Source organism: Solanum pennellii, chromosome 2 (assembly GCF_001406875.1).
Source record: "Solanum pennellii chromosome 2, SPENNV200".
NCBI classification, from domain to species: Eukaryota; Viridiplantae; Streptophyta; class Magnoliopsida; order Solanales; family Solanaceae; genus Solanum; species Solanum pennellii.
The window spans coordinates 32932398-32944096 of NC_028638.1; the positions used below are offsets into that span (position 1 = coordinate 32932398).

At 36.0% G+C, this 11699-nt stretch overlaps 3 protein-coding genes across 3 annotated transcripts; all 3 read left to right on the top strand.

Moving 5' to 3' along the window:
- Nucleotides 1-30: 30 nt before the first annotated feature.
- On the top strand, nt 31-2202 carry LOC107011955 (lipase-like PAD4). Its single transcript, XM_027914240.1, has 2 exons — nt 31-692; nt 1182-2202. The coding sequence occupies exons 1-2, from the start codon at nt 66-68 to the stop codon at nt 1953-1955; spliced, it is 1401 nt and encodes a 466-aa protein (XP_027770041.1). The 5' UTR covers nt 31-65; the 3' UTR covers nt 1956-2202.
- Nucleotides 2203-4419: 2217 nt separating this feature from the next.
- LOC107011717 (5'-adenylylsulfate reductase 3, chloroplastic-like) lies at nt 4420-6899 on the top strand. The gene is made up of 5 exons (XM_015211321.2): nt 4420-4583; nt 4659-4796; nt 4982-5111; nt 5557-6355; nt 6490-6899. The coding sequence occupies exons 1-5, from the start codon at nt 4511-4513 to the stop codon at nt 6718-6720; spliced, it is 1371 nt and encodes a 456-aa protein (XP_015066807.1). The 5' UTR covers nt 4420-4510; the 3' UTR covers nt 6721-6899.
- Nucleotides 6900-8221: 1322 nt separating this feature from the next.
- Nucleotides 8222-11186, top strand: LOC107009074. Its single transcript, XM_015208341.2, has 4 exons — nt 8222-8870; nt 9604-9767; nt 9862-9972; nt 10397-11186. The coding sequence occupies exons 1-4, from the start codon at nt 8309-8311 to the stop codon at nt 10979-10981; spliced, it is 1422 nt and encodes a 473-aa protein (XP_015063827.1). The 5' UTR covers nt 8222-8308; the 3' UTR covers nt 10982-11186.
- The last annotated feature ends 513 nt before the right edge of the window (nt 11187-11699 follow it).

Sequence of the window (11699 nt, forward strand, 5' to 3'; positions counted from 1 at the left end):
ATATATATATATATATCATGGTAATGTGCAGATTCTATGACTATTTGTTTTGTTGAAATGTGCAGATGGTAGACATAATGAACACAAGCAAGTCAATAGTCATAACAGGACACTCAATTGGAGGAGCAATTGCATCCCTCTTAACTCTCTGGCTTCTCTGCCGCCTGCAAACTATTTGCTCTGTCATTTGCATAACATTTGGCTCTCCAATGCTTGGCAATGAGTCCTTCTCCAGAGCCATTCTTCAAAAGAGATGGGCTGGACATTTTTGTCATGTTGTTTCACAGCATGATATTGTCCCAAGACTGTTCTTTGCCCCATCATGTTCTTTCCAGTTTATTTCTTATGAAAACAAGACTCAGCTCTTCCACGTTGTGTTGGATTCTCTTGGAGTTGTGTCAAGAGGTGAATGTAAGAGTTCATTTTGTCCCTCTGGGAGCTACTTGTTCTGCACCAACAAGGGTGCAGTTTGTGTCGATAATGGGATGGTTGTCATTAAGTTGCTTTACTTCACGTTACTGAATAGCTCACAAAGTTCTAGCCTTGAGGATCATCTTGATTATGCTGATTTCATTCGGAAAGTTCAGTGGCAATTTATAGAGAATAGAAGCTTCATGGAAGGCAGTATACCCAAGTCAAGCTATGAAGCAGGGATAACATTGGCACTGGACTCACTAGGAATAGCTTCTCATGTAATGCCGTCAAGCTTTCTTATTAACTACCTTCATATACCTAATAATGTTGCTGAGCAATTTTCATCAAGAAAGAGCAATGTATGCATTATTGGTACAATATCACATGTATTGATACTCGTACTCGTACATTGTTCCAAAGGGATGAAAATTGCTCTGCTTTTGTTAATTTTAGTTTTTTTGTGGTTACATGTCTCTATGTTGATTTCCCTTATTTTTAGATTTCTATCACTACATGTTGTTTCGCCTTGATATCTGATTATCTTGCTGTTGATTATGTTTGTTGCTATTGTCTATTTTCACTGTTTGTTCAGCCGAGGGGTCTTTCGAAAACCACCTCTCTACCCTCTCAAAGGTAGGAGTAATCCTCCCTAGACTCCACTTGTGGGATTACACTGATTTGTTGTTGTTGTATCTCTATGTTGATTCTCATTTGCTGAGATGTATGTGCAAGAGCTAGTCTAATGATTTTGCTTCTTTGACAAACAGGAAGTGAACTTCGCAGATGCTAAGGAAGCCCTAAAAAAGGCAAAAAAGTTGGGTCGAACTCGCAACCTCAACAGCGCCAACCTTGCAATTGGTTTATCCAAAATCAATCCATTCAGAGCACAGATAGAGTGGTTTAAAGCATCTTGTGACAATTCTGCTGAACAAATGGGATATTACGATTCATTCAAGCAAAGAGGTGCCTCGAAAAGAGGCTTTAAGGTCAATATGAACAGGATCAAACTTGCTCAGTTTTGGGATTCTTTGATTGACAAGTTGGAAGCTAATGAACTGCCCTATGATTTTCACAAACGTGCAAAGTGGGTAAATGCTTCTCAGTTCTACAAACTTGTTGTCGAGCCACTTGATATTGCAGAGTACTACAGGACTGGGATGCATCTTGTGAAAGGCCACTACATGCAGCATGGAAGGGAACGAAGGTACAAGATTTTCGATAAGTGGTGGAAAACTGAGAATGACACTGATAATCCTACTGCAAGGAGCCGGTTTGCGAGTTCTACACAAGATTCATGCTTTTGGGCTCGCGTTGAGGAGGCAAGAGACAGTCTTATTAAGGTGAGAGCTGAGGGTGATGCAAGAAAGTTTCTCAAGATGTTGGAAGATGTGACAAAGTTTGATCAATATGCTAAAAGATTGATCGAAAATAAGGAGATTTCGCAGGATGTTTTGGCCAAAAACTCAAGCTACACTAAGTTTATAGAGGAATGGAAGGACTTGCAGTCTCAGTTACAGCTGCTCCAACCTCAGTTTCCTTGAATTCTTAAAGGTAGAAAATAGCTTGAGGATTGTTGGTCTAGTTAGGGCATCAATCTCTATATATAGCAATAAAGAAGCTCAACTAAAACATCTGTTATTTTTCCTCAAGAAAAACATATAATATTATAATTAGATGATCTACTCCAAGAGAAATTCTAGAGGAACTAGAACTTGTATATTTCAGAAGTGTTCATTGAGTTATAAATTGTGAAAACAAAACGGTATACATGCTGCCGAGGTTTGTATACATCTCCCAGAGTGAACTTATATAATATTTACGTAGCAATATCATGCAACAGGAGGAGCTAAAGTAGTCAAATAACCCAAAAGGCAAGTGCCGCAACGGTTTATGTTAAAGGGGTAAGAGCACAGCTCATATGTGTGAATAAGGTACACATCACCAGTTTGAACTCTACGTAAACAAAAACTTGAACGAAAGAATAGAAGTTTGTTTGAGTCAATATTGACCGAGTTTCGAACTGTGGTAGGAAGTGAGGTAACGTTGAGTCATCCATAAACATCTAACTTTCAACCAGATGAAGTGCTTTTAGATGGTCCAAAATGAATCATGAAATTTTCTCTGAAATGTGCTTGGATTTAATGAAGAATACATTGCACATTTTCATCAACAAATTCCATTACTTCTTGCTATTGAAATGTTGCCAATTCATATAACTATTGCGTGAGACACAAATTGATACAAAAGTTTCCCTAAAACTTCCATCAAAATCAGCACTCAGGCCCCGAGTCTCAGGGTGTGTTTGGTACGAAGGAAAATGTTTTCTTAGAAAATAAGTTGATTTTTAACTTATTTTTTTCATGTTTGGTTGGTGAGTGTAAATATTTTCTAGTATATGATTGGTCAATGAAAAATACTTTTCAGAAAATATCTTTCATTTTTGGCAAGAGAATAGAAAATAATTTTTAGGAAAATAGTTTCTCACATGAAAATTCATCCTGATAATCGATGCAGCACAACCCCAACAAACGATTTGAAACTTGATCCCTAATACCAACATGGGACCTAACATTTAAACTAGACCCTGCCCTTAACCTGAATTAGCACTCACCCCACTAGAGACCCCGACACTCGAACCTGACCTGAGACACACCCCGACCCAAGACCAGACTCGATCTTCAGATTCGACCACCACCTTGACCCTAACACCTAACCCGAAATCCAACCTCAACCTAAGACCCGACCACAACCTCAAGACCTGACCCTAACTTGAGACCCAAACCTATAACCTAACCCCGACCACGATCCCGAGACCCAACCTCGAGACCTGACCCCAACCTGAGACCCGAACCCAACCCCCAGAACCGACTCCATCCTCGAGATATGACCTCTGACCTGATCCCACAATAAAAATCGATACCCTAAGACTTGAGTTAAAAATTAAAATTGAGGTGTGAAGTTGAAAAATAATTTTGGAAATCGAAGTCTTAGGGTACCAATTATTTATTACTACTCCAAGTTTCTACTCTTGATTTACGATAAGGGACCTAAATTTCAATGTCGATTCGAGACCACTTTCCAGGTGCTACGTAGGGTCGAGGTCGAATTTGATTTGGCTGTCAGGTCCCTAGTGAGAATTTGAGGTCGGATTCTAAATTGAGAGTCGGGGTCAAATTTCGATTCAAAAGTAAAATCTTAAATTGGGTGTCAGAGTTTTGTCCTAAATTCAAAAGGTGGATCTTTAGTTGGAAATTGGAGTCGAGTTCAAGGTCGGGAGTCGGGTTTGGATCGCAATCGCATATCGTGCTCGATTCTTAAATGAAAGTTGGATCTCGCATCAAGGCAAGGTCGGATCCTTATTAGAGTGTTAGGTATAGTAAAATTTCGAGGTCGGATCGTAGATTGGATGTTAGGATGAATCCCAATTTGAAAGTTGAGTCTCACTTCAAATTAGGGTCGAACCAGATTCAGATGTTGAGCCTCTTATCAGAATTCAAGGTTGGATTTTGGATTAGGTGTTGGGGTCGGATCCAACATGATTATCGAGGTTGATTCTATTTCTACTGTCTAGTCGAAGATAAAAGATACTATTTTTTAAGAAAATGTTTTATATTCACCATTCAAACACTAAAAAATATTTTCCACTTGCAAACCAAGCATAAAAAATTAAGTTAAAAATAAACTTGTTTTTTTTTTACAAAAAAAAAAACATTTTCCAATGAAAAACATTCTTTCATACCAAACATTGAAAAACACACGTATAAATACTCTCATTTTATATCATTTTATTATATTTATTAAAGTAATAAAAATGTTTGTATGGTAAGCTAGGAACAGTAGCCAAAATGGAAATTTCTTGAAAAAAATAATAAAATGATGGAAGCAGTGATGATTCAACAATGCCATGCCACATCAGACTTGGCATCTATATACGAAAAGACGTCCAGGTTCAATGTACCTGTAAACTAGCCTTCTTTTTCTCTCTTCAACTCTTCAAATACCCTCCCAATTTCCACAATTCATCAACAACTTAAGCTTTTTTTGCTGAAAATTTTCCTCTCTTCAGTTGGAAAAAAAATCAATCTGTTTGAGAAAAATGGCTTTGGCTTTCACTTCTTCAACTGCAATTCATGGTTCTATCTCTTCATCTTCTCATCAACACCCCAAAGGTACACCATTTTCTCTCTCTCTCTCTCCCTTTGCAAGTTTCAATTTTTTTGATCTGGTTATTTTTATCTTTGCAGTGGGTAACATTCAGCTATTGGATCAGCCAAAGAAATCCTTGAATTTTACTCAGAGGCGTTGTGCTGTGAAGCCACTATATGCTGAACCTAAAAGGAAGGAGTCCATTGTTCCCTCAGCAGCAACCTTTGTTGCTCCTGGTATGTTATTGCCTCGTCTTAACTCCGATACAAAATTTAAGAAAATAAAGCTTCGAAATGCAAAGTTAGAATTAAAGAGTTATCAAAAAAGTACTAAAAAGGGAAAAAACATACAAACAAATTGAAATAGAGTGAGTTATTATTTTGCTAACAAATTGATTTTATTGTTTGCTTTGTAAATGCAGAGGTAGCAGAGAAATTAATAGAGGCAGAGGATTTTGAGAAATTGGCTAAGGATCTTGAAAATGCTTCACCTCTTGAAATTATGGATAATGCCCTAGAGAAATTTGGAGATGATATTGCCATTGCTTTCAGGTGCTAATCTTTGTTATATTAAGTTGATAGATTGTGGTATTTTTCCTTTCCAAATTACTGTATGAAATCCTGTGTATGTGAAATTATGAATTTTGAAGATGATTGGGAATAGCAATTGAAAACTAAATTCATAATTTGAGTAAAAAGTGAAGGTGAAGTATCTAATTTTGAATGTAATGTTAACAGATGATTTAGTTGTTGACCTTTCATTTCATTGTTTTTGAAGTTCCCATTTGGATTATTTCACTGGCAAGGAATGCTATATAACACAATGCATGCTTAAATGTGTATCTGTGTGTTAATTTCCATGTGATAATGTATCCCAACATAGACTCTGCTGATCAGTGTTGTTGACTCTGTGTTTGTTCGTCATCGAATAATGCCAGAGGGAACTCCGAATTTACTCTTTAAGATAATGCTCTTAAACACTAGCTTTATTTTGCAGTGGTGCAGAAGATGTTGCTTTGATAGAGTATGCACATTTAACTGGACGACCATTTAGAGTGTTCAGCCTTGATACTGGGAGGTTGAATCCAGAGACGTATCAACTTTTTGATGCTGTCGAGAAGCACTATGGCATTCGCATCGAATACATGTTTCCTGATGCTGTTGAAGTTCAGGCATTAGTAAGGACCAAGGGTCTTTTCTCATTTTATGAGGATGGACACCAAGAATGCTGCCGTGTTAGGAAAGTTAGGCCCCTTAGGAGAGCTCTCAAAGGTTTGCGTGCCTGGATCACGGGGCAAAGAAAAGATCAGTCCCCTGGAACTCGATCTGAAGTTCCGGTTGTTCAGGTAGACCCCTCTTTCGAGGGATTGGATGGTGGCTCTGGAAGCTTGGTGAAGTGGAACCCGGTGGCTAATGTAGAAGGCAAGGACATATGGAACTTCCTACGTGCAATGAATGTTCCCGTGAACTCTTTGCATTCAAAAGGTTATGTCTCTATTGGATGTGAACCTTGCACCAGGCCGGTCCTACCTGGGCAACACGAGAGAGAAGGAAGGTGGTGGTGGGAGGATGCAAAGGCCAAGGAATGTGGCTTACATAAAGGAAACATCAAAGCTGAAAGTGTGAATGGTAATGGGAACAATGCTACCCAAACAAATGATACTGTTGCTGATATTTTTGACACCAAGGGCATTGTTACCTTGAGTAGACCTGGAGTTGAGAACCTATTGAAATTGGAAGACCGAAGAGAGCCTTGGCTTGTTGTTCTTTATGCTCCTTGGTGCCAATTCTGCCAGGTAATTTGATCATTTAATCATTGACTAGCTGTTTCTATCCCTCCAACAACTTAGTCCGATTGGAAGTGTTTCCAAACATTTGTTGTCAATTCTTATTTTTCTTACCAATGTTTGTTTTAATTAAATGTTGACAGGCAATGGAAGGATCATATGTTGAATTGGCAGAGAAGTTAGGAGGTTCTGGTGTAAAGGTAGGGAAATTCAGGGCAGATGGTGAGCAGAAAACATTTGCACAACAAGAGTTACAGCTGGGCAGCTTCCCGACTATACTATTTTTCCCTAAGCACGCTTCACAGCCAATAAAGTACCCATCAGAAAAGAGGGATGTAAACTCCTTGCTGGCTTTTGTGAATGCTCTTAGATGAAAAGCAAATGTTGCTTCATATGTTATAGTTGTTTACACATAATAGATAGAAGTAGTAGAAGAGGGACTTGAATTCTTGTACATGTCAATTTTGTGGTTTCTATGACAAAGATGTTGCTCTTGCTATTGCTGCTTTGACAATATACAAGGTTTTCTCCCTTTTCTTATTCTTTAATTCAATTATAATGTGAACAAGTACAAGTTCAATTTGGTCATTGGAAGTATTGCATTGAACATGTGACAAACTAACCATTGTATTGTATAAATATAAACTTCAAATCGAATTTTAGAATACAACGACATCTAATTGTATTAGTTTGTATTAATATTATTTTGGACTCAAATATGAAAAGTCTCTACATTATTGATTATCTTTTGAAACCATAGTATATCTTTCAGTAGTAATTCTCTTGAACCTGTTATATTATGCCCTAAAGTCAGATATTATAAATCCAAAAATCTTTTTTTTTCTTTAATTAACTACACATTTTTGTAGCATATATCATGAGCCAGGGTCAAAAACTTCCGCCCCTCATTATGTACTAGCACAAATTTTCTTCATCTACATTCTACTCTCAGATTAAATTGGTAATTTTTTTTTTGATGGATTATTTTGGAGGAATCTTCAAGCTTATGGATAAATCAATGTTAAAAATAGGTAAAATATTGAGGTAAGATAAGAAGTGCACCACTATTATTATTTAAATACGAGGGATTACTAATGTTTCACGTATAATTAAAAAATGAAATGGACTATTTTAGGCTTTTTCTTTGGTTTTGGCACTTCATTTTAGTATTAAATATTCCCTTTATTTCTTTTTATGTCACACTTTTATTTGCATTAAGAAATAAAATAAATTTACCCTTTTACCTTATGTAATTTTAGAAAAAGGGTCAAAATGGCACTCAACTTTGTTTTATTGGTTGATTATTCCTTATTGTTAAATAGAAATTTTTGCCCCTACCGTTACTATTTTCACCATTTTTATCCCTCAATTAGATGGAAAACCTAAATCAACTAAAATTATTCAATTTCAATTGAATGACCTGATTTTCTCTTTTATTTTTGCCCCTACTGTTACTATTTTCATGATTCTCCAAAAATGCTTGATTAGAAAATTTCATATCATGATTTTACATTTTCAAATACAATAACTGACCCACAACTTTATATTTTGTAAAAAGAATCCCCCATTGTATATCTATATACTCTCTCTGTTTAAAAAAAAAAGAATAACCTACTTTCATTTTTAGTTTATCTAAAAAAATGACTATTTTTTTACAATACTTTAATTTCAATAATTTACTTGCCATGTTTTAAGATCACAAAATTAAAAATTATTTTGATATATTTAATTCAACTTTAATTTAAAATCACAAAATTTTAAAAAAAAATCTTATATTTCGTTCCAACTCAAATCAAATCAAATCATTCTTTTATTTTCTAGCAAAAATACCAAAGGAATACTAAAATATTCATGTTCATATATTTACTTCAATATTTTAATCTTACATGGCCAAACGGCCCTCATAGTTTGTACCTTTGATTTTTGATAACTGTGCACCGCCGACTGTAGCGGCAAACACATATGGTTTCAATTTCAAAAAGCCTTTTCACTTTACTACCCAAAAAAATCAAACTCAACCTAAACCCTACCATGTCCTGGTCATGTTCAAGCTGCACATTCTTGAACCCTCCTTCCCAAAAATCATCCTGTCAAATCTGCTTATCTGATTCACCATTATCAATCTCATTAGACCCTTCAATTTCAGTCCCAAAACCCAAATGGCCATGTAAAGCTTGTACCTTTATGAACCCTTATCACAGTATAAGTTGTGAAATATGTGGCAATAGGGTTTCAGCTTCAGGACTTGCTACACTTGAAACTGAGGATGATGATGATGATTTGAGTTCTTCTGTTGGTAATGTGTTCTTGCCTTTGAGGCCTTGTAACAAGGGGAAAGTAATAAATAGGGCTCCTATTATGGTTCAAGATGATGTGAAGGATTCTGTTAGGGCTAGATGTGCGAATGCGGCAAACAAGAGGAAAAATAGGGAGGAACCATCTGGGGTTGAAGATGATGAGGTTGATGCTGCTATGGGGTATAGGGGTGTAAAGGTTGCTGCTACTAAAGCAATTGAACAATCGGGTATATTGCAGTTCTTTATGTTTGATTCTGATTAATCGTCAACTTATATTAGGTGTTTGTTATGTTTGTACATGAATTAGCTGATAAAATATATTTTTTTATGTTGGTTTCGCGCATATAATTGTGTTCCTTGATTAGGTTTTGTATGTAGCACGAACATTGTTTTAGTGCGATTTCTTGAGTATTCATCTGAGTAAATGTTTAAATATGTGGATTTTGTGAATGAAATGGGACTGGAAAGGATGTAAAGTATTCACATAGTTGGCCCTATCTAGTTTCGGTTTTGAGGCTGACAGATATGAGCTGTGTGTGCTTAATGATATATTTGTAATAAATCTAAAGATTTTGTTAATTGATGGTCTTCAGGTCAACAAGATATGCAGCTCCTTATTTTCCCTTGTGCAAATTTTCTGATCGATTGGTGGTTTTTTCAGTTGTATTCCAATCGTTTTGCAGACTAGTTCATGATCTTGTAGACTGGTTCGGTCATGTGGAGAGATATAATCATGGGAACTTCTTCCATGAAAAGGAAAAAGCGTAAAAGTACTGTGGGGAAAGAATGCTTTTTTCTGGGATTTATGATGCTTAGTTTGCCGGGAAGGGCTTAATTGTGCCTTTTGATGCTATTATATACTTTGTTTAGCTGAGGGATATCTAGATTTTGTGTTGGAAAAGTTCACCTCTCAGGATGCTATTATTCCTTATTTTCTAAGTGCAATGATTTGTGGTGCAGATTCGGTGGAACAGGAACTAGGCAAAACTTTCTCAACCAGTAAATCCAAAGTGTTGAAGATCTTGACCTACAATGTGTGGTTTGCAGATATAGAGATGAACAAGAGGATGAAAGCCATAGGCAACCTTATTTCGCTGCATAAGCCAGATGTTATATGTTTTCAGGTTATCATCATTTATATATCTACACGTCAATATGCAAGAAAAATTATGCCTTGCATGAAATTTATTGACTCTGTAATTTGTGATACCTATTCAGGAGGTTACTCCAGAAATATATGACATCTTTCAGCACTCTGGTTGGTGGAAAATGTATTCTTGTTCAATTTCGAATGTGATGGAATTGACGAGAGGATACTTCTGCATGCAAGTAATTACTTAATACACCTTGATTTAATATTTGGTATTTTATGTGTATTCTTAAGGCCTATTATACGATGCTTTAGTTATGTTTTTTTCTTTTTTCTTTGCTACCCTGGTTTATCTTCTATTATGTGCACTTCACGTTTTCTAGGGAAATAGCCTGAGAATAATCAAAAGGGTAATAGTGGAAAGTAGCCTTTTTATCTATCTCCATAAATAGTTTTCTTAAGGGGTGTGCTCATACCCCCAACAATTCACTCAATATGGATTAGAGAGAGTAGTAAACATTTACTCTCCCTTTCAATAGGTCAAGTTAATGTTGAACATTTGGAACTTATCAATAATTGCTCAACATGAGTCATTGCTGTTTTTTTGAAAAAAAGGTTTGTCCATTTTATAGTTTAACTTGGTCTTTGACAAAATATTTGCAGTTGAGCAAACTTGCAGTGAAATCCTACAGTTGCAAGCCATTTAGCAATTCTATAATGGGAAGGGAACTCTGTATTGCTGAGATTGAAGTTGAGAAAGATACGACCTTGGTTGTTGCCACCAGCCATCTTGAGAGTCCTTGCCCTGGGCCACCCAAGTGGGATCAAATGTACAGCAAGGAACGTGTGCAGCAAGCCAAGGAAGCTGTGGAGCTGCTTGAAAGAAAACGGAATGTAGTCTTTTGTGGTGATATGAACTGGGATGACAAATTGGATGGTCAATTTCCTCCAACTGATGGATGGATTGATGCTTGGGGAAAAATGAAGCCCGAAGAAATTGGATGGACATACGACACCAAGTCAAACAAAATGTTAAGCGCCAACAGGACACTACAGAAACGTCTAGACAGGATTGCCTGCAAACTGCAAGATTTCTGTATAACTGATGTTAAGATGATTGGAAAGGATGCAATTCCAAATCTCACATACATCAAAGAGAAGAAAGTGAAGAGTGAAGTTAAGAAACTGACACTACCTGTTTTGCCTAGTGATCATTATGGTCTACTTTTGGAGATCTCTCCTCAGTAGTCCAAAGTTGAGAGATGTATTGCTTATTATTCTCTCAGTACCAATTAATGTAAAAAGGGTCTTAAAAGCTTTTGCAAAGCACTTGTTTTTGTGTACATTGCTGCTACTTTTCTAGTGCTCATGTTTGCACAAGAGGATATATTCTATGCCTTGTAGGCTTCTTATGATATCAATATGCACTTCTGTGCTGCATTTTCCATTTGTTGCAACTTCTCTTGGGGCAAAGTATTGGATATGTATAGTTCCTTTTCTTTTTAAACATTCTTTTCCTAATAACAATTTGTAAATGCTTATTCTAATTTAAAAAAGATTAAGATATAAAAATATTTTCTAAGAGTTGTACACCTAATTTAGTTACAAGTGTTGAATCCAGCAGTGCTTCCTAAAAAGATTATATCCTCTTTGACTTAAACCTGATGTTTCATTGGAATATCATAGACCTAACAATAACTTTTAGAAGAAACTTAAGTGACTTGGGAGACACAGAGGGCAGCTGAATTTTCATAAATGAAAATTTTATATTGACAAATTCCTCCAAAAACAACATCATGTTCGAGGCTTGAATTCAAAATTTGTGATTAAAAATAGCAGTATGTTCACCTTCACCCTATCATAATATGAAGCTCTTGTTTAATCATAAATTTTGAAGTTAGAAATTTAAAAATGTAAAGTTTTTTAAGCTATATTTGGACATGTCATTTTTACTTTGATAAAACTC

Coding starts and splice junctions, on each gene's coding strand:
- LOC107011955 (XM_027914240.1), top strand. CDS start 66: ATGGTAGACATAATGAACACAAGCAAGTCAATAGTCATAACAGGACAC. Junction 693..1,181: donor CACTAGGAATAGCTTCTCAT/GTAATGCCGTCA, acceptor TTTGACAAACAG/GAAGTGAACTTCGCAGATGC.
- LOC107009074 (XM_015208341.2), top strand. CDS start 8,309: ATGGTTTCAATTTCAAAAAGCCTTTTCACTTTACTACCCAAAAAAATC. Junction 8,871..9,603: donor TAAAGCAATTGAACAATCGG/GTATATTGCAGT, acceptor TTTGTGGTGCAG/ATTCGGTGGAACAGGAACTA. Junction 9,768..9,861: donor CAGATGTTATATGTTTTCAG/GTTATCATCATT, acceptor ATACCTATTCAG/GAGGTTACTCCAGAAATATA.
- LOC107011717 (XM_015211321.2), top strand. CDS start 4,511: ATGGCTTTGGCTTTCACTTCTTCAACTGCAATTCATGGTTCTATCTCT. Junction 5,112..5,556: donor GATATTGCCATTGCTTTCAG/GTGCTAATCTTT, acceptor TTTATTTTGCAG/TGGTGCAGAAGATGTTGCTT. Junction 6,356..6,489: donor CTTGGTGCCAATTCTGCCAG/GTAATTTGATCA, acceptor AAATGTTGACAG/GCAATGGAAGGATCATATGT.